This window comes from Ziziphus jujuba, chromosome 10, assembly GCF_031755915.1.
Source record: "Ziziphus jujuba cultivar Dongzao chromosome 10, ASM3175591v1".
Taxonomy (NCBI): Eukaryota; Viridiplantae; Streptophyta; class Magnoliopsida; order Rosales; family Rhamnaceae; genus Ziziphus; species Ziziphus jujuba.
Window position 1 is genome coordinate 27,138,244 of NC_083388.1, and position 21,576 is coordinate 27,159,819.

Below are 21,576 nucleotides of genomic sequence, written 5' to 3' on the forward strand. Positions count from 1 at the left end.
TTTTTTGGCCCCCACAAGTCCCTTAATGTGTGTTAAATGCAACTTCAATGATCCTAAAGAGAAAAAACCCTAAAAGTTCTGAAAAAATTCTCAAATTGGCACAAAAATTTGATTACCGTAGAGCCTTTGGTAATTACCGATGAAATCTATGGTAATCAATTTGTAGTTGCTGGAAAAATTACCGTAGATTTCATCGGTAATTACCGAAACCCCTATGGTAATCACATTTTGCCAATTTTTTGGCCCCCACAAGTCCCCTAATGTGTGTTAAATGCAACTTCAATGCAAAATATACATTTGTCAATGATTCTAAAGAGAAAAAATCCCAAATGTTCTGAAAAAGTTCTCAAATTGGTATAAAAATTTGATTACCGTAAGGCTTTCGGTAATTACCGATGAAACCTACAATAATCAATTTTTAGTTACTCGAAAAATTACCGTAGGTTTTATGGTAATTATTGAAACCCCTATGGTAATCACATTTTACCAATTTTTTGGCCCCCACAAGTCCCCTAATGTGTGTTAAATGTAGCAGCATGCAAAATATACATTCTTCAATGATCCTAAAGGGAAAAAACCCCAAAAGTTCTGAAAAATTTCTCAAATTGGCATAAAAATTTGATTACCGTAAGGCCTTCGGTAATTACCGATGAAATCTACAGTAATTAATTTGTAATTACTGGAAAAATTGCTATAGGTTTCATCGGTAATTACCGAAACCCTATGGTAATCACATTTTACCAATTTTTTGGCCCCCACAAGTCCCCTAAATGTGTGTTAAATGCAACAACATGCAAAATATACATTCTTCAATGATTCTAAAGAGAAAAAACCCCAAAAGTTCTGAAAAAGTTCTCAAATTGGCACAAAAATTTGATTACTGTAGGGCCTTCTGTAATTACCGATGAAATCTACAGTAATCAATTTGTAGTTGCTGGAAAAATTACCATAGGTTTCATCGGTAATTACCGAAACCCCTATGGTAATCACATTTTACCAATTTTTTGGCCCTCACAAGTTTCTTAATGTGTGTTAAATGCAACAACATGCAAAATATACATTTTTCAATGATCCTAAAGAGAAAAAAAAAAAAAAAACCTTAAAAGTTCTGAAAAAGTTCTCAAATTGGCACAAAAATTTGATTACTGTAGGGCCTTCGGTAATTACCGATGAAACCTACGGTAATCAATTTGTAGTTACTGGAAAAATTACCGTAGGTTTCATCGGTAATTATTGAAACCACTATGATAATCACATTGTACCAATTTTTTGACCTCCACGAGTCCCCTAATGTGTGTTAAATGCAACAACATGCAAAATATACATTTTTCAATGATCCTAAAGAGAAAAAACCCCAAAAAAGATCAAATTGAAATTACTGATGGGGTTTCGGTAATTACCGATGGAACTGCCAATAATTCCAGCAAACATTGGAACTCCTAATATGGATTACCGATGGTTGCATCAGTAATTACAGATGATCTGTCGATAATCAACTTTGGGTGAAATTTTCTAAGTTTTTCCAAACTTTTTGTGGATTGTATTGTCGAGGATCATTAATAAAGCTATATTTTGCATGTTCTTAGTGGAAACACACATTATCGAAGTTATCGGATTGAATTGTGATGATTTGCTTTGAAAATACATGACAAATTGAAATTACTGATAAGGTATCGGTAATTACCGATGTAACTGTCGGCTTTGGTAATTACCGATGCACCATCAGTAATAAACTTTATTTGGAATTTTTCCACTTTTTCCAGTCTTTTTGTAGATTCTTTTGTTGAGGATCATTAATAAAGTTAGATTTAGCATGTTATTGGTGGAAAGATATATCATCGAAGTTGTCGGATGGACAATTGTAAATTAGCGATGGTGAATTGGTAATTACTGAAGGAAACTGTTAGTAATTTTTTCAGCAAGCACATAGGCTCATACATAATGGTTCTTGCCATACTATTATTTATTTATTTATTTCTTTTTGTTGACAACAAACCATCAAATATACCATATATATTGAAAAGGCTAAAATATAAATATAAATATAAATATTTAGACAAACATATGTATATAGGATATAAATATAAATACTACCAACAACATAGTGGCCAAAAAAATATCTAATGATGACATACTCATTGATTCCAAATTAAGAGAAGCATGACAAAAACACCTTGGAAACATGAACAAATTTTGAATATAATTTTATATCATACAAGATAGATGTAGTATGCAAATAGAAAAAATTACAAATTGTTTGTGAACTAATCTCGAGATAAAAAATGACTTGCAAACAGGTAGTGGATAAAGAAATAAGCTGCCTGAAGAACACCAAATGCATCTAGCTAGCTCAGAGAGAAGGACTGAAGTAACTTGGCAACACAGCTAGATATCCAGGTTACATTACCAAGATTTGTCAGTTGCCTGGCCATGCCCACTCTAGAACAACAAACCAAGCCAAGGTATCCCATGCTAATATCTAACTTAAGAAATCATCCCAATCAAGGACTCCTAACAAAAGGATTATAGATAAACCAATCATTGCAGCTACAACTCTTGCTATACCAAGAGCTTCTCTGCAAGTATACCAAAAATACATAGTAAATCAGAAATATAAGAAAAATGGATGTATATTCTCAACAAATAGCATACATATTATGTATGACACAATAGAAATTGTGCAAATACATTATTGAGTGCAAGTAGTTGACTTCCATTCAATTTATGGTCATTTTAGCAGGTATGACATGGTGGAACCTAGTACAGAAGATAGTGGCAATTTCAGTTGCAAGTTTTACATTGCAGAGAATTTTAGATAGCTAAAGAGAAAATACTCTAGAAATTTGGGTGCTTTAGTTGAATAAGAGATAAGTGATGCCCATATATCAATCTTCATAAACACTAAGATCCTGGAAACAAAACATCCTAGAAATGAAGATCCTTATACAGAATAATTTTAGAATTTGGTGGGAACTAAACTGTCTTTCCCATCCAATAGAAATTATTTCTATTGATTTGTTACTGATGGACCACTATGGCCCTCATGGTTCCATGGACTACTATCGATTTTTGCAGAAGGAATCTACCTGATGATTTCAACATGCTCAATTGCACCACAATAAGTGAAAAAATCATAAACATCCTTTTCTATTGCTTTTGGAGATAAGCTTGTAACTTCTGTAGATAACCACCCGGGTACATTGCTTTTTAAGAGTTACAAAAAGTGGAATTGAGTAAACCAGAGAAAAGGAATTTAAAATAACAGGAAAAAATACAACCAAAAGCCATATTATATAATTATATATAGCAAAATGTATCATAAATTTAATGTTAACATTTCATGGTAACAAACAAGGGCATTGTTTAATCCTTTATCTTGAATGAAGAAGACCACGTTTTGGAGGAAGAAACAAAAGGGATAAGGGAAATGTCAAAAGTTGATGAAAGACGTTATCATATAATTGGGATGACTTTGCTTTGTGTGACAATGCTCTTGTTAATTCCAGCCAGTTTAGTGACCTCTTGGAAGGCTCATATGTAGCATCTTTATTCAAAGTCTTAATAATCAAACCCTCACAACTGTAAACTACGATCAATTAAGATTATAAATAGTGCAATAAATCAATGATAAAGTTTGTGGGAAAAAAATAATAATTATACACTACGATGCAACTAGCAGTGAAAAACTAATTACAAATATTCTAGACTAAATGTAATTCAGAGAAGCTAATGCAAACAACATAAATTCATCTGTGGTTCTCATCATTGGTGAAAAGAACTTCTACACAATTAGCATCACTTATGCCATCCAAATGCAAGATTACCATATTTACATAATTAAAATTGTTTCATCGAATACATCATGTTTGGAATATCCTTTTTCTTTTTTTTTTTTTCTCCTCCATTGCTCTAGGCCTAGCCACCTGGACTTGGGGGTAAAAAGAAGAGGTCATTGCTATTTGGGTCGTCATCAAGGGGACTAGAATAACTAATTTACTAAAAGCTAAAAAGTGAATACCTTGCATCAATAGCAGCATCAAGAAACTTCTATATTTCATCAATATCATTTGATGTTATTGTCGTAGCAAACTGAAAATATCCAGCTTCTTCCTCAAAAGACTCATAAAGACACTACACAAGGCAAAAGATGCACCAGTCAGAATGCATCAAGTTTCACTAATTTTAGAATGCTATACAAACCTAGCAGACTAATACAATCAGCATGTAATTAGCAAATAAATATTCAAAAAGATGCAATCCACAATGAGAAAATAAAATAAAACAACTTATGCTGGTACATAGTTCTTGCAATCAATATAGCTACGTTAATATTGATACTGAAGTAAAATAAGTGAACTTGTACGATACATTGATTGCCTTACATCTCGTTTCCAACTGATTTGTCTACATGGCATTCTTTGGCCAATGTACATTTGGAATAGAAGTTCTAGTAGGTCTATAAAGATTTGGAGTCGCTAGTTATGCACATATTATATGTTCATGTATGGGATGGGACATATATATATATTAGAAGAAATATAATATATGGATTTAGATATTCATTAACCCTATTTAGATATTCCAGAGCCCCACTCTCTTCAAGATCTGTTCAACGCTAAATATATACATATATATATGACCTTTATAGAAGTGTGTATAATATGTTCTTAAATTCAAAAGATATTTTATTGTGCAAAGAGGTCTGATCAAGAACGGCACTATAGATGACAGTGTATCTATATATATATATATATATGTATATATATATATATATAGATATATAGAACGGAAGATACTAGAGGAGTGATCTGAAATAATTATACTATATTCTAATCAAAGAGAGTTCTGTTTACATTTTAAAACATAAAGTTTGAATAATTTATGCACAATTCATGTTGGTAGAGGCATGAGCATCATGTATGTGTATTTGTGCCTCCATTTATGTAATACAATATATAAGTATGAGATGGAAATGTAAATCCAGCTGACGGGTTGAATTTGTTTTAACACAATAGATAGTTGATTTGAAATACATACATCATCAACAAGCAATCCCTTGACAAAATGGCACCATAGATGTTGGTAATCAAAATTGTCAGTAAAAATGATTAGAACCTCTGGGGAGCAGATGTCAATGTAGCAATCCTACAAATGAGAAATTTTGTAAGCATAGATTCAAGATTCAATCAAAATAAGAAATGACATGCCCATGGAAAAAATATCCATGTCTATCATGCATACCAAGACCTTAACTCTCAAAGACACTTTGGTACATAAAGCCATAGTAAAAGGAAGGAAGGGAACAAAAAAGAAATTCTATCTTCCAATAACAGCATAGGACCTTCATCTGTCCCAACTCAATATAGCTTCCATTACTGTGTTCCAATGAACCCAAAAATATACCTTATAGGTCCACCAATCAAATAAACTTTAAAGAACAGATGGTGATCTGTAGAACTATTGTTTATCACAAAGTACAGAACCAACCACATAAAAGCAATTAATAAGGCAATCTAGTTGAACAAGCATACCTTAAAATGAACTCATAGGTCTGATCCCCTGGCTTTGCAGGCTAATTAAGATCATAAACAAGAACATTAATAATAAATTTCCCAAAACTAAAACTATGTTTAACTAATCTAACTTCTGTTTAGACACTGAAGAAAATCCCTAGTGAAAAGCCTTGTTTTAGACCAAAATTTAATATAATTAACTAAGAAAAATCAATATATTTTGCTCAAAAATACGAATTTGATATTTCAAAAAATTAACTTCTCTCCTCCCTTTTCCAAGATTTTCTCAGCGGCCAACAAAATTTTATAAATCAACAACGACAATTAAAACAAAAAAAAAGATGGAAAAATTACTCACAGTTGGTAGGATTAGGCCCTCTTGAATACTTCACCTAAAAATTTATCATAATAACATATATAGTCAAGAATTCAGAAAACTTGACAAAACTTAACTGCTAAAGTTTTGCATTTCTAAAACAAATTTTCGCTTCCTTTTTTTTTTTTTTTTTTTTTACTCTCCCTACTCAAAGCAAGAAAAGAAATAAAATTAAGAGAAAAAGATTAAAAGTATAGCAGAATTGAATCTAACCATGGATGATTCCTCCTGCTGCGGCTTCCAAAATAAACTTCCATTTGGCAAGTCCCCATGACAAAAACCATGCTAGGGTTCCGATGATAGGATTCTAATTGTATTTTTCCATTTTGAAGATTTCTTGAAAAACCCAAGAAAGACCACACCATTAAAAGCAGACCCAGAAGAGGAGGAGGAGGAAAGACCACGGAGTTTGCTGTAGATCTGCTCGCCAATCAGGTAGACGTCGATGATGGGACTTTGAGGCCAAAACCAAGAAGGGCATGGCTGGGCTAATTGCTGAACCTAGGATGCTTCCTCTACTCGTCTCCTCTCCTGAAGAACTCTCTGATAGCTGCTTCGCCATTCTCTCATTTTCCCTTTTCTCTTTTTGTTGGGCATTTCATGTGTATTTTTCCTTTTAATATTTGAAAAAGATAGTTTAGGAATATTAAAAAATAAAAGGATAAAACAAAAAACCTTGAAAGAAAGGGATATGTTTCATTAAAGGCTTTCAAATTGGGGTATTGGGCAAAATTTCCCTTAATATTTTTCAGGTTTTCATTGAGGGCTTTATGTCTCAGTTTATGGGCTTTTCTTGATTCGGCTTTTCGTTTCAGTCTTAGGCTTTTACAAAATTTGCAAATTAACTTTATAAACTATACGCATTCCATATAACATTGATTTATTATTTTATTATTTTATTATTATGGCTCTTTTAAATTTTACATTAAAAAAGTTTGTATAAAGTCCCACCCCCAATATAAAAAATAAAATATATAATATAAAAAATAAAATCTATAAAAAAAAAGTGTGTAGAAAGTCCAAATGCCTTGCAAATAGAATTTCCTTTTGCATATAACCAAAAGATAAATGCCATGCCACCCTCTGTAAAATTTGATTATTATGAATTTGATAATGAATTGATGTGATTTCAGTTTATTTATTGGTGTTTCTTATTGTTTTTGGGTCATATTCGTATTTTAACAGATAAGTTCTTAATGTCACATTGTTTTAATACAAAAAATAATTTGATAAATAGAATTAATAGTATCGTAATATATTTATATGCACACACAATAATTATATGATAAATTTACAGTACCAACCAGTAGTGATCACAGTAAAAAGGGTCAACGGGCACTTCTATCTATTTTTTTTTTTTTTTTTTTTACTCTCTTTATTTCCTAAAAAAATTATACTATGAAACAAACAAATAAATAAGGATATTATCTATGAATTAAATAAGGAGATTATGTTTGGACTTTTGACCTGGAGTTCAAGAAAACTTACAGTTTTAGAATAATTTGTTTTAATCTTTAAAATATCTTTATTTGAAGCTTTTAGAATACTTCGTTTTAAAGTTTAAAATATGTTGGAAAAAAAATGGGAAGTTCATACTGTTCTTTTTTTTTTTTTTTTTTTTTTTTGGATAAACTAAGAAGGAACAATTGCATTACCAGATATTGAACCCAAAACTTGAAAATCATCACTAGTATTCATTGCCAAACCTTTTATGGAAATTTAGATCTTATAATTTGGTTTTGACAATATTAAACATCCTTTAACATTATTTCCTAGTATAAAATGAAAAGTAAGTCTGTGCTCTGTTGCTGTGATTTATAGTATATTAATTCAGGCATTCAACTGTATTTATATATATATTTTTCAATTGAGGTCTTCGCTTACGTAGATATATATACACACACACACACATACACATTGTATATATGTACAGTATCTCTCATCTAAAATGTGTCTGCTTTTTGAAGTGTGTTGTATTTCATAAGTCATGCAGCCAAAGCAGTCCAATAATTTGCCAGGCACAAACTTGTAGGAGTGCCAATGATCCGCTTCCAAACCCATTGTTTGTCTTGTATCCTTTCCATTTCTGCGAGCTGCAATGAAATATATAGCAATGTCACAAAATCCACTCTTTTTTTCTTTTTCTTTTTTTTAAATACTTGTATTCTGTTTGCAAATAAAAGCTTGTTTGAATTTTCATTATGAAGTTTTTCATATTCAATGTTAATTAGAATCCATTTCAGCATTGAAGAGGTTACTTACTCTGCCAAAGCTTGTTTGAATTTTAATTACGAACTTTTTGATATTCAATGTTAATTAGAATCCATTTCAGCATTGAAGAGGTTACTTACTCTGCCATCTTTCAACTCAAAGATTACTGAATCATCAGAGAAAGGAATTGGTCTTATTGATGCCACCTGAAACATTGTTATAAAAACACTCACTATTAACTTAACTCCATCAGTAACTAATATATGCAAGAGATGTTTAATGAGGGATTAAATACTAGCCTTCGGATCACAATGATTGTTGAAATCGTTACTATTAGAATCTTCTTCAGCAGCACAAACTTCTTGCTTTATTTCATCCACTCCCTCTTTTACTTGATCTTCAACATTCAGATTTTCCATAGTTGGGAAACCACTGTTTTTCCACTTCCATATAGCTTGATCCATGTACCTCAAATAAACATTTCCATCTGAACCAATCAAAAACAGTTGGTTACCATCAAAGGCTGGGCCTGTAGATCCTACCAATGTTACACCTTTATGTGGTGTTCCATGTTCCACCCAATTCCATCCATCCAATGCATTCCAGTGATATTCAACAAGTCCTCCAACTTCTGAGAGCATGAAAAGTGAGCCTGTCAGAGATTGTGATGAGGGCCTCATTGCAGTTCCTGGTAATCTAGACAGAACCAGATGTTGAGATTGGTAATGCTCATGCCACAGTTCAGTCACTTTGTTATACTGATATAGCCTACCATTCCTGCCAACAACAAACACTATATTTTCTCTGAATAGTTCCTTGTCTATTATACATGCAATTTTAGTATCGGGAGGGTTTCTGCAATCTTTCCATTCTAGTTTCCTCAATGCAACCTACAGAAGAATTTAAGGTTTCAGTCAGTTTTTTCATTTGGGATGCGATTGTTGGGGAAAAGTATTAACAGATCCTATATTAATCACAAAGTTTTCTTTTTTCGGTTTTTGGGAGCTTACTGTCAATTGCACTAGTCTTCCAGCTTTGCTAACGAAGAAGAGTGCATCTTCTGGTGTGACTTTCATAGTTCTGCCTGGCAGTTCATCCCATGGAGGGCCAGCAATAACTTGTTTTCCTTTCCTCAAAGCAGTGCAATTTATCCATGTTAGCTCATTTTTAGTCCTCTCTCTTATAAGCACACTCCCATGCATGTCAACGACGTATAAACTTCCATTGTAAGTTCCTAGTGCACCTTTAATAGCTGTTGAATGCTCATGCCTCAGCCATATCCATACATCTTCAGCAAACAGATATTCAAATGTAAAACCATCGTCGGTGATGAGGAAGAATGATCTGCCTTCGTGCATCATTCTGAGACGAAAGTTTGTGTTGATCCAGTTATCTGGCAGACTATACTCATCCAATGATTTCATTGTCCCACTGGCTGGTGCAGCTGGAGATAAATAATCTTGCTGGATTTGGCTTCCTTTACGCCTTTTTGTCATTGATCTTGTTGTTGCTAGATCATTTAGCTCATCTTTAGTGCCTATGATGCAATTTGTGGGTCCACGCTCTTCTGTGCAATACTCAGCATTCCAGCCTTCAGACTCTGGAGCATCTAATATTGACCACATGTATTTGATTGTCGCTTTTCGCCGGAAGTTTACTTGAAGATTTGGCCCTGCATTTTCACCACCTAGGCCTGATGGATGCAGCTCTGCAAGTCTTCCATCATCCAACGGAAAAAATATCCTGCCAACTTGAAGGTGAAGTCCAGCAACACTTCTTGCAACTTTCGCATTTTGAGGATGCTTATGATTCACCCATGCTTCAGTATTTTGATTCTCCTGAGAAATACCTATCCCATAACCTCAAATCTAAGTTTGTATTTAAGTATTTAATTTCATAAAGCCACCATATTTGCATGTAGCAATCTAATATCAAAGCCAAAACCAGTTTCATCACATCAGAGATTTCGTTATAAACACATATGGTCTAATGTTTGAAGGACAGCAAGGAGGTATTATCTGGCACAAATTGTTCTTCTAGTTTATAATTCACACAAAATTCATGTTTTTATTAGCCTCACCAATCTATTATCAAATTTGTTTAACCTAATGGCAGTACCAAATCCATATTAATAACAAATTTAAGATTCACCTAAGGTTAAACTGGATAAATTTGAATAACAGATTTCATCACAAATTTTAGTGGACTAACCTGCCTGTTTTGATATTCGGTACTCAGAAACAGATCCAGAAGAGGTAGTAACAAACAGTGAAAAGAATTTTTCATTTAAGTCATCTGGCAGGACTTGTGTGATTGATGTCAAGTGCTGTCCTTTTGGACTTCCATGCACCACCCATTTCCACTTCCTCTGGTGCAGCCGTCTCTCTACCAAATTACCACCCTGAAAAACAAGATCTTGCTAAGAGAATTGTGGCATCAAAAATAAAGGAAAAGAAATTAAATAGTCATAGGCATATGAATTACCTTTGTCAAAAGAAACAAGGCCACAGAATGATCTCCACTCAAGCCGTGCAAAGTGCTTCCCATTGATGGCATCAGAGAAGCATCTTGGGCTGCTCTTCCTTGTCTCCATATATGCTTCTTCCATGGTGGTTTTGAGCTTCTATCATATTCATAAAGTTCTCCTATAGAACTGAAATGCATGATCACTTTAGCTCCTATAGAACTGGAATGCATGATCACTTTAGCTCTATTTCACAATTTCCAAATTGAGAATAAAGCTTTCCTGCTTTCTATACAATGATGGATGGACATGCTTTTGGATCTTCTGCTAGCTACTTTCTCTTTTCATTATCATTTGGACATTTCTTTTTTTAATTTTTGAGTTAGCTAGCCAAGCAGATGAGATTAAGAATTCATTGAGTTGAATTTAGAAGGATAATTTCAGTAAAGCATATAAATATAGGCTCACAATTTGCTGGGGAGAGAATTGCAGAAGAAAGTTAGATCACCTAATGGTATACACAACATCTGTTCTAATGGTAGCAGCATCGGCTATTGCTGCAACGTTTGCACCCGGTGGACGTCCATGATTTTCCCATCTGTTCTATGTTTTCATCACAAACGTCCAGGTGAAAATTAGTCTCGCCATTGGAATCTACATTTGTAAATAGAGACTGAAATTGAAATTTAAGGCAGTAGCACCACTGCTGATGGTTTCATTTGGATTCCATATCAGTCTTACCTAGGAGGTTCAGACTCACTAAGTTCTAACAATGTCCCATTTTTAGTGCAGAAGTAAACTCTCCTGGAAAACCAAATCAAAGCAATTATGAGTTAAGATACTCAAGCTTGCTAGGATTTGAATTGAAGTTCATGTAACTTCATTCTTCAATTGAAGTTCATATACTCACAGTCCATCATGTGAAACAACACCAGACTTGATTAACAGAGTAGAACTTTGTTCTCCATCTGTATCGCCGGTTTGATCCACTGTCGGTTTAAGCTCTACCCACACTGGTTGAGAGCTCTCACTGAGTTGCATCTGAAAGTACAGGGGAAAAAGACACAAAACAATGCTTTTGCAATTGCAATTTCTGTTTAAAGTAAGGTAAACCAATTTTTGATTCATTTGGTTTTGTTCTAGTCCAAAAATGATTGCTTCCAAGTATGATTTGATCAAAGATTAGTAAGTTTAACATGTCTGTAAATATACTCCCTCTCTTCCTACCATAATATCAAAAACAAAATGGAGAAAAGTAAACAAGATAATTACAAAATTAACATGTATTCTGTATCAATTTCAGAATCAGGTATTTAATAATCCGATACAGAGTTCTTAGAACTGGTGTGTTAAGAGTACCTGATACAGATTTCCTGATTCAGACAAAGCAAGAATCGTCTGGTTGACAATAAAAACAGAGATTGCGTGCCCAGCTGATATTGGTAAATCATGGGGTGCCATGACCCACTGAACTCCATTCCAAAACCTCTCATAAATTGACCCACTTTGACCGGTGATCCAAATTGATGTATCAGACATTTTAGTCAACGAAATTCTCTTGCTTAGGGGAAGATTAGGAACAATATCAGAAATCTCATCAACACCTCCAAAGCCATCATCTTTCTTTCTTGAACTCTCCCTTTTTCCAGTAACATCATATCCTCCTTTTTCCGGGACATGCTTATCGATGCCAGTTCGATCAATCGATCCCACTTTCTTACAGACATCATTAACACAATTCACAAGATCATAAGGCAATTCAACTTCAACCCAACTGTTGGTTTGCTCTTTGAACTCCCAGAACCTATCTGTTTTCTGCTCGAATTTTCGATTCTGTTGCTGGAAAAAGTGATGTGAGAACCAAGCAGCAGAAACAAGAATCACTGAACAGCTTAAAGACAAAGAGACCCAGAACAAAAATATTAAATGGAACAGAGACATGGTGGCTGAAGAAAGGTGATACGTTAGGCAGAAAAGGGCCAAGAATAACTGAAAAAAGCTTCAAAACTAAGTTATATATAGGTGGTGCCAAAGACATGTTTGGTTGATTTGTATTTTTTGTGGTGTCCCATATTACATGGAACTCATGGACCATAGCACGAAAAGGTGCTATAGTAATCTTCTCAAATGACCAAAACTACCATACTTGGAAGGACAGTGTGTTCTTTTTCATGGCCTTGGCCTCCCAAGCACCAGGACCCATGAAGGAATAACCGAAAAAACAAGAGAGGAAGGTTTTGGTTTCTGGGGGGTCCATTTTTGGGGGGAGGAGAGTAGTTATCGCACATACAGATTCTGAGTCAAACTACTTCTGTCTCTGCCTCTTTGAGGGCTTCTCGTATTTGTCAAAATCTTCAAATGGTAATAATTACAAGGGAAAAAAGTTTCAATCTTTTATTTTAATTTTCCTAGTTACCCAACGGTGAAGTTTGATATTTGATTTGATGGGTTAAGGCATTTTTCTACTGCAAACGAAATTTGGTGATGCCTTGTCGGTAATTCATTGGAGATAGAGATGGTTTTCTTACCTACTAATGACTCCTTCAATATTTGATAAAATAATAAAATATGGAGAACTGAAAAAAAAGAAAAAAAAAAGAAAGAAAAAAAAAGTGCTCTTGGTGAAAGTGGCTGTTTGCTTCGCCTTTCCAAAAGGAAGTGGAAAACCCTTTATTGAAAATGTTGCATAGACTCCATCCATCCATCACATGGAATAAATTCACCAATTTTTTTTCGTTGGATATTTAAAAAAAAAAAAATAAATATATATATATATATATAAAATAATTTTACGATTTGCATTAGGTTGTATTCAAGATCAATAATTTTTAAAAAAATATATCAATTTTATTATATATATTTATATAATATATATAATAAAATTGATATATTTTTTTAAAAAAATATCAATTATAATATGAGTGTGAATAATTTGCTACTATAGAAATTCTATATATATATATATATATATATATTAAAAAAAAAATATTCCACAAATTATCGCATCTGACCGGACATTAATGGTGTCCGGTCAGACACGACAATTTGTGGAATATTTTTTCACCATTAGTGTTGATTTTAAATTGCACTAGCTTATAATTATTATTTTTTAATTTAAATTTTACTGATTTGTTTATTATGCTTAAATGATGTCATCTGAATTGTTTTAAATTTTCAATACTAATCAAGTGAGGTAAAGATGCGTCACAGATTACATCTGATGAAAAAAACAATATTCACAAGTGGATAGCTAATTAATCTGTGAATATTATTAGTCAATTAGATTTATATAATACGCATATGTCAATAATATATGTATAATATATAATTACCAAAAAAAAAATTATATGTATAATGTGCATGTATATATTGTGATAATATATAAGATATCGGATTGGATGTGAGATTTGTCATCTTCCATGGCTTACAATTAACATATCTATGTGATTCAATTGTTTCCATATCTTTACTGAATAAATGGTCATAATTTGGTGGTGGGGATATCTAAACCAGTAGGACCAACAGAAGCATTGGGGATGCGGCTGAGCATGTGAGTATCAAGAAAGGTCCCACAATCTTTTTGATTGGTGGAATCTCATATCAGGTTCGGCCAGAAGATCCATCTGTCCATAGATTCTTGCTTATTATTATATTTGCAGCTCAAAGATTCTTTTGAAGAGGCTTCATTTAATCGACTACTTTCATTCAGATTTTGATTAAATTAGTTTTAAAAAATTCAGGTCATAAATCTATCCGGCTATCAACCAAAAAATCATTTATATTTCTTATTGGAATAAAACAAGTAAAATCGCCATAATTGGAAACAATACGGTGTAGATTTGTCAGACAGATTCTTTTCTTTGCAATATAATTAATTTTGACAATGGAGCACTTTGATGTGACTTTATCAAATATATTAAAGCACTTTGATGTGACTTTATCAAATATATTAAAGGGTGGTAGAGATAACCCCACATCAGCAGGGTGTCAATTACCTATTTTGTCCAGTAGTCTCAGGACTTGGTGTTTTGGTGACTGTAAATTTGATGCTCAACCAATCACAACATGCCACTGCCACTACGCTTAACCAATCACAACATGCCACTGCATACTTCCACATAGTCTAAGCACCAACTCAATACCAAATGTCAGGGCTATTCCTTGACTATGATTCGTCAATTTTGACTTGGTTTTCTTCACCCACGCATGATATTAAACTTACAACATACTACCAAAAAAAAAAAAGATTAAAAAAAAAACTACTTTCAAGTTTTATTGTAAATGGAACTTTGTGTAGAAAAAGAAAAGAATATTTAAGTTACTTCCATTTCCCACTTCCTTTTCAGCCATATTATTATGCATTTGTATACTGCTTAGTAAAATTACAATTTACATCCTATCTTTACCCTCTCACCTTTTCGTCCAACATCTTTCTCTTGCTTCCATTTGTGACACGTGTGAAATAATTTCCATAGATTCATGAGCCACACACAATTTCACAAAGTAAAAGCCAAATAAAACAAGAAATCTAAAATAAACTGGTTGCAACATGAAAGTGATAAGTAGCTGAAAGTGGTGCATAAAAATATTTTTCATGATTTACTCACTATTCCCATGCAACAAAACCAAGAATCAATTACCAACTAGCATCCTAAAAAGATGAATTTTTCATGCAATAAAAGTTGGAACTCTGAACTAGATGGCAAACAAATACGGAGTCTCCAAGAATTTCAGTTACTTTCTAGGAAAAGAGTAAGAGAACAAATTCTTGTACTTGATGGATTACAATATTAATTAAATAAATTACGTATCCCACATCCTCTGCAACTGCCAACACCATAAGAAATCACCTTGGGAGTTTTGCCTCTTCAAAGTTTATCTCCACTAAGTTCTAAAGCTTTGTTGAAACTAACCATCACAATTCTTTTTAAGTCCCGTATATTCAATTCTGTAGTATTTTTAACTTTCAGGCTCTTCACCATTGGTTGTTGTAAAGAAAATTGTAGGTGGAGCTATTGCCGTCACTGCAAAAGAAATCTGAAGTTGTCTTCGCTGCCATCACGAAGCCTCCGGTCATCAATAGGTTGATAAGACCTCAAGATGGCGGTGTCACCATACAAATCTTTTTCTCCTAATTTTATCATCCAGTTTTATGATTCCAAATATGATTTGGTAATAATAGGTTTCCAGGCGTCCTCATGATAAACTTCTACTAACTTACCCTCCACAAAGGGTCCGAGAGGGATATATATTTTTCCTTTTCCCTAATACATTACTATTTGGAATCACTTTAATAATCAGATTACCTCAGCAGTGCACCGATTATGATACCGGCTTAGACATTGTCCATATATATGGTGGCGTCCTATGTAGGTGGCAGGAACGAGGGTTTCACAACCCTCAATGCAAACTTCTATTCACCATGTAATCTAAACCAGGAATGATGCCCAAAAACAGTGGAACAAACACTACTAAAAAAAAAGCCATTTAGCAACCATTAATTTGGTTGCATAACATTGTATTTTGGTCACTATTGGTTTTTAGATACCAAAAAGTAATGGTCACTGCATGGTCGCGTAAACGCTGTAACAAATTCTCTCTCGTGACCGATCAATGTTGGTTGCTAAATGTTTTATCTTTTTAATGACCATGCTTTAGTAACTAAAATAGTCACTAAAAACCCAAAAAACCACGATTTAGATTAATATTTGGTAGTCTAAAGTCATATAAGAAACCAATTTTATAGTTATTAGCGACCATTAAAATGGTCGTAAGAAAATAACTTTTTGAAACCAAATTTCATGGTCACTAAAAAGGCACTTACATTGACCAAAACATTGGTCCCTTGTGGTCCACACGTATTTGAAAATAATTTTAATTACCAAGAGCTGGCCTTATATTTAGCAACCAATGTTTGGTCATGAAACATTAAATATTTAGAAACTAATTTGCACAAACCCTCAACAAGCAAAATTTGGTCTCTAAAAGCCAATTATTTTAGTTATTTACAATTTATAGAATTTTCTAAATCAAATATTCTAAACAGTATATACAGCAAATAGTGTATTTTTATAACACCAAAATTTTAAATAAATATTTAAAAAAAAAGTATAATTGTCATTACATAAATAATTTTCATTGCATAATAAAAAAAAGATTCAAATGTGTACATAAACATTCAAAACATTTTGACCAAAATAAAAAAAGTGTACAAACATAAACAATAAAATATATAAGTGTAGCTAACTTTAGTGATGGTGGAGGGTGGTGGGCAATGGTCTAGTTGGAGGCTAGCTTGACCTTGGTTTTTAAAAACCTGACAAGTGATAATAAAATGATCAGGTGGCAATCAAACCAAAACATAAGTTAATCCCTAAAATTAGTTAATCATATAACATTTGAATATATGCCAGACTTCTAAAGTTATATATAAAGAGTTATTAATTACAAGGGAGTATCAACATGTTCACGAATATCCTATTTGGTTAAACAGAAGCCAAAATATAGATGGTATGAAAATACAATGCCCATTATCTCAACATAGCAAAAAAATTCTCAAAAAAGGTCTTTTTCTACATAAATAGAGGTGACCAAACTTCCACTAGTCAAAGCTGTAAAAAATTTCATAATAAATATTAATAATATAAAACATTGATATACACAAAATCTCCAATTAGTTAATAACTGCCTAACCTTGGTTCTCAAGTATATGGCTAGGATTTTGGTTTCTTTGGAAAGTTTAGATACTACTATCATTTAATGTTCAAAAGCTGTTCTCTACATCGTCAATCCTAAACCATACACCTTAAATGAATACCCTTTTGTATAGAAAATTATATATATATAAAGCAGAAAAAAATTTAAATGAAATGTATAGAAATATATATAATTGTTCAGCATGTTGAGGACTTCAAAAGTGAGGGTATAAACTCATATTCACTATCTTAAAACAAAACATTCTTTCAAAAAAAGAGAGCCAGAAGAATTGTATATCCAAAAGAAGAACTTGGAGAGAACCTACTAGACTGAAAAAAATATTATGAACTAGGAAAACAGTGTACAAATTTTCTTGTAAATATATTTCATAAAAGAAAAGAAAAGTAGACTATATATACACTCTTATTTGAAAAAATTTTCCTTATTTTATTATGCATTTCACATTTCAAAGGAATAGCTAACGTGACACTTACAATCTATTCTCATCAAAAAGACCCTTACAATCTGCAAAATTGGATAGGGCATGATAAGTCCATTAAAACATAGTCAAAAATCACAACATAATCAAGAAGATAACATCCATAAAAATTAAAACAAATCATAGTCAAATATTATAATTCTAATGATAATCTATGCCCTAAACATAATTCCGTAGATAAACCGCCTAGCATCCATGTAGCAGATCAATTTGGAAACTAAAACACTACAAAAAATAATAAAATAAAAAAATTGATTTATTTTCATAACTATTAATGCAGTAAACCAATTTGGGAAACCATGTTACCAAAGAAAACTTGCACCACTCATATACAAACGAAGGCACATAATCAAGTAGCGAGTTTTAACATTTTTATGGTTTAACTGTATAAATAATCATTTGTAAGAAGATAAAATTCAGTCCAATAATATTATGTTCATCTAATATATTAGGGAAATTTTATGTCCAATGAATTAAATACAATGTAACAAGGTAAAATAATCATTACCTTCATTGAAAATACATCAACCAGTTAAACCTTTGCAATCTCACGGAGACTTTTAGTTGTTTTTGCATAAAACAAGATGGCCATCAGATCAAAGAGTTAATGCATGAATATAGAGAACCATGAACTAGAAATGTTGTAATCAACAATTTTTACTCCTGCATACTTTGAAGGGCAACAAATATAACTACAGAGAGAAAATAATGAAGGAAGATAAAAGTAGATAATGACAGAAAAGAGAGAGTAGAGGTTCTTCCCACATTATTTTAGTATTTATACCTGGCAATACAATGATACCATAAGTTTTATTATAAATTAACAAAAATACATCTTATTCAAACTATAATAACCTTAACAAATTTCTATATCAAGTGAACTTCAATTTGTACTTTGAATAAAAACATAGGAAATTGAAATAGTTTTTAGATAGGACATTCTATACTATCAAGATCATTCATTTTGATTATCTTAAGAACATAAATTTTCTTTATTGCATCATACTTGGCAATATCTATCTTCCAAATGCTTACAATTTACACCCACTCAACTATGCCAAATTGAAGCAAAATCTAATGTTAATGTACCATAAAAATACGATGATAAATGCTTTCATGTGGGTAAACATACTTCTGGCCATTATGCAAAATGGAATCTTCCTAAGCCCTGCCCAACAGCTTTACGAAAAAATTCTTTTTTCTTAGCTTCTACTTTGTGCTTAATTTATCTTTTTGCAAGGCAGCATTCACACTCACAAGAGATTCAGGGATAATTGTCTATGCATCCCATTAAAATAAGTCTTCGGCCCATCTATTCACACCTCAACAAAATTATACACGTAAGAAAAACTTAAGCTTGTTTCAAAGTTAAAAGGATATATAGATAGTTCAAATTATGAGTGACAAGAAGCAGTAAAAGTTAAAAGGATACATAGATAATTCAAATTATAAGCAATAAGATGCAGTAAAAGATGAACAAAAAATCTAAACCTTTATATATACGTGAAACAAATTAGAAATCACCATTCTCATAAAACACATTAGAAAAAGCTAATAAATTAAGGTACTATGACATAGTTTTTACATAGTACACTAGAAATCCAAGAAAGAAAGTAATTTTCTTCAAGAAAAGCAAATCCTTTGTAACTATGTTTTTGAAATTAAAGAAGGAGCTCCTAGTAGATACTGCACAAGTTCCATTGAGAAAACTGCAAACTGGTTGCATATAACTAACTACTAATCCAATCTATTCTCAACAAATGTCATTATTTAAATCTTTCACTTCAAATTCATAATATAGAATTGTGAATATACCAAAGAATAGCATGATTCAATGAAGCAATAAATATACCAAAAAACAAGACACGCAGAAATAGAATTCACTAAAAATCAAAACACAATAGGTTATTCAAAGCAGACCACTAAAGTATGAAAGTCCTTTTCTTTTATTGCATGTATCCAAGTATTGTTGCCAAAAGGGAAAATGAATTCTATATGGGAAATGAAAAAGATGAGAAGAGAAAAAGGAGCATATAAAGCTTAAACTACCTACAGATTCCAATAAGTCAACAAAGAATTTTATCAGCTCCATATATCATCATCCTTTTATCAAGACTAAAAAAATCACTGTGATATTTCCACTCAATATCTGAATTCACATACATGCAGACAATTTACAGAATTCAACACTATTCCAATGCATCACGATCCAAAAGCATTCATGCCATAACATGGTAAACTTTCATTCTGATATATCGTTTTCGAAATAAAATATTAGATTCTCTTTCATTCTGATATATCATTTTCGAAATAAAATATTAGATTCTACTTCATCATTATATGCTATTTTTGAAAAGGAAACATGTAACAGCCCAGACCACCCGCCTCAAGATATTATCCGCTTTGGGTTAGGCCCGCATGATTTTGCTCTTCCCGACCCCATTACAACGGTGGGTCACAGGAAAAGGCCTCTTGAAGGGAAAGGAAAAGAGAGAAATAAAAATGTTGTTTTAACTAGAAGGGAAGGAGGGGAAGGGCGGCTAATTTCCCGCCAAGCCAAAATGAAAATTTCATTTATTTGGCAAAACCCAAAATTAAAAATAAAAATCTTATATGTTATATCATAAATAAATTAATATAACTTATATATATATATATATATATATATATATATATATATAATATGGACTTTCAACAATAGTATTAATTGACTTTGTTAATTTACTGAAATAATATTAATGCTATAAAAGTGGTTAATCTAATTAATCAAATTAAATTTTAATCAGTATTTTTTTTTTATATATAAAATTCTGATTAAATATATAGTATGGAATAAATTTAAAATCTGATCAATCCATACCACGGGGGCAGTGGTGGGCTACAGTCTCGAGTCTATTGGCCCGATCTCCGCTACTACCACAGAACTCTAAAAAATTCCACAAAATAAATTTCACCAAACGGATCGCACCGCAAGCTTTTCGGATCTGATCAATTAGAATTCGGATCACCAACTCTAATATGTATATATTTGTGTTTAAGTATATATTACTAATATATATGTCTATATATGTATACGTGTAATATTGGCTATAATAATGACATGTTAAGTCCTATTCCGAAAGGATTTTAATTTTTATATATCAAGTAAGATCACTTTAATAAGTCCACTCTTTCATAAAAGAAAAATGCATTATATTTTAAGGTAAAATATTCCCTCTCTTTCTCTCTTTCTATATATATATATATATATATATAGTTTTTCATTATATGGGTTAGAGAAATCAAATTAAAATATTTATATAAAAAAAATAATGACTATGCATTAATGTTTTTTGAATAAAATTTATATAGTTTGTTCTTCTAACAAATATCTTACTTTATGATGAAAATTATAGTAATATGAAAAATACTATTTATAATCAATGATGACCATTATTAGGGATGTTTGTTATAAGCTGAAAAAAAAAAAAAAAAAAAAAAAACCAATTAAATCGAAACCAATTGAAAATTGAAAAAATTGAATGACATCAATTGGTTAGCTAAACCAATCAAAATATAGGCGGTCATTGTTCGTATTGATTTTTCAAAGACTATAATTAACTGAAACAATAAAAAATAAAAAAATAAAAAAAACCAAAATTGACCAACCAATAGTTGGATGCTTTTCAAAATGCCAAAATTGATTTTTTATCGAATAACCTACTAATCAAAATTTTCCATTTAAAAACTAAACCGATTAAATATGATTGTTGAATTTAGTGATTGTTGAATTTACCATTACAATCAATTAATGTTTGCCAACTTAGCGCAAGTCGCA

At 32.0% G+C, this 21,576-nt stretch overlaps 1 protein-coding gene and 1 long non-coding RNA gene across 4 annotated transcripts; both read right to left on the reverse strand.

Annotated features, from left to right (window-relative positions):
* Nucleotides 1-2,583: 2,583 nt before the first annotated feature.
* LOC125420837 (uncharacterized) lies at nucleotides 2,584-6,504 on the reverse strand. Of its 2 annotated transcripts, XR_009634615.1 has the most exons (6): nucleotides 6,103-6,504; nucleotides 5,872-5,905; nucleotides 5,532-5,572; nucleotides 5,038-5,145; nucleotides 4,019-4,131; nucleotides 2,584-3,923 (listed from the first exon to the last, which is right to left on the reverse strand). It is a non-coding gene; the product is annotated as an uncharacterized LOC125420837 (long non-coding RNA). The 2 variants fall into 2 exon arrangements; XR_007239130.2 differs by having other exon boundaries at nucleotides 2,584-4,131.
* Nucleotides 6,505-7,718: 1,214 nt separating this feature from the next.
* On the reverse strand, nucleotides 7,719-12,976 carry LOC107412443 (uncharacterized). 2 transcript variants are annotated; one of them, XM_048468506.2, is made up of 10 exons: nucleotides 11,924-12,976; nucleotides 11,475-11,605; nucleotides 11,306-11,368; nucleotides 11,073-11,162; nucleotides 10,585-10,786; nucleotides 10,312-10,501; nucleotides 9,111-9,949; nucleotides 8,400-8,990; nucleotides 8,241-8,306; nucleotides 7,719-7,982 (listed from the first exon to the last, which is right to left on the reverse strand). In XM_048468506.2, exons 1-10 carry the CDS (start codon nucleotides 12,503-12,505, stop codon nucleotides 7,875-7,877), a joined length of 2,862 nt encoding a protein of 953 aa, XP_048324463.2. In that variant the 5' UTR covers nucleotides 12,506-12,976; the 3' UTR covers nucleotides 7,719-7,874. The 2 variants fall into 2 exon arrangements, with proteins under 2 accessions (XP_048324463.2, XP_048324464.2); XM_048468507.2 differs by having other exon boundaries at nucleotides 10,585-10,753; nucleotides 11,924-12,972.
* Nucleotides 12,977-21,576: the final 8,600 nt, after the last annotated feature.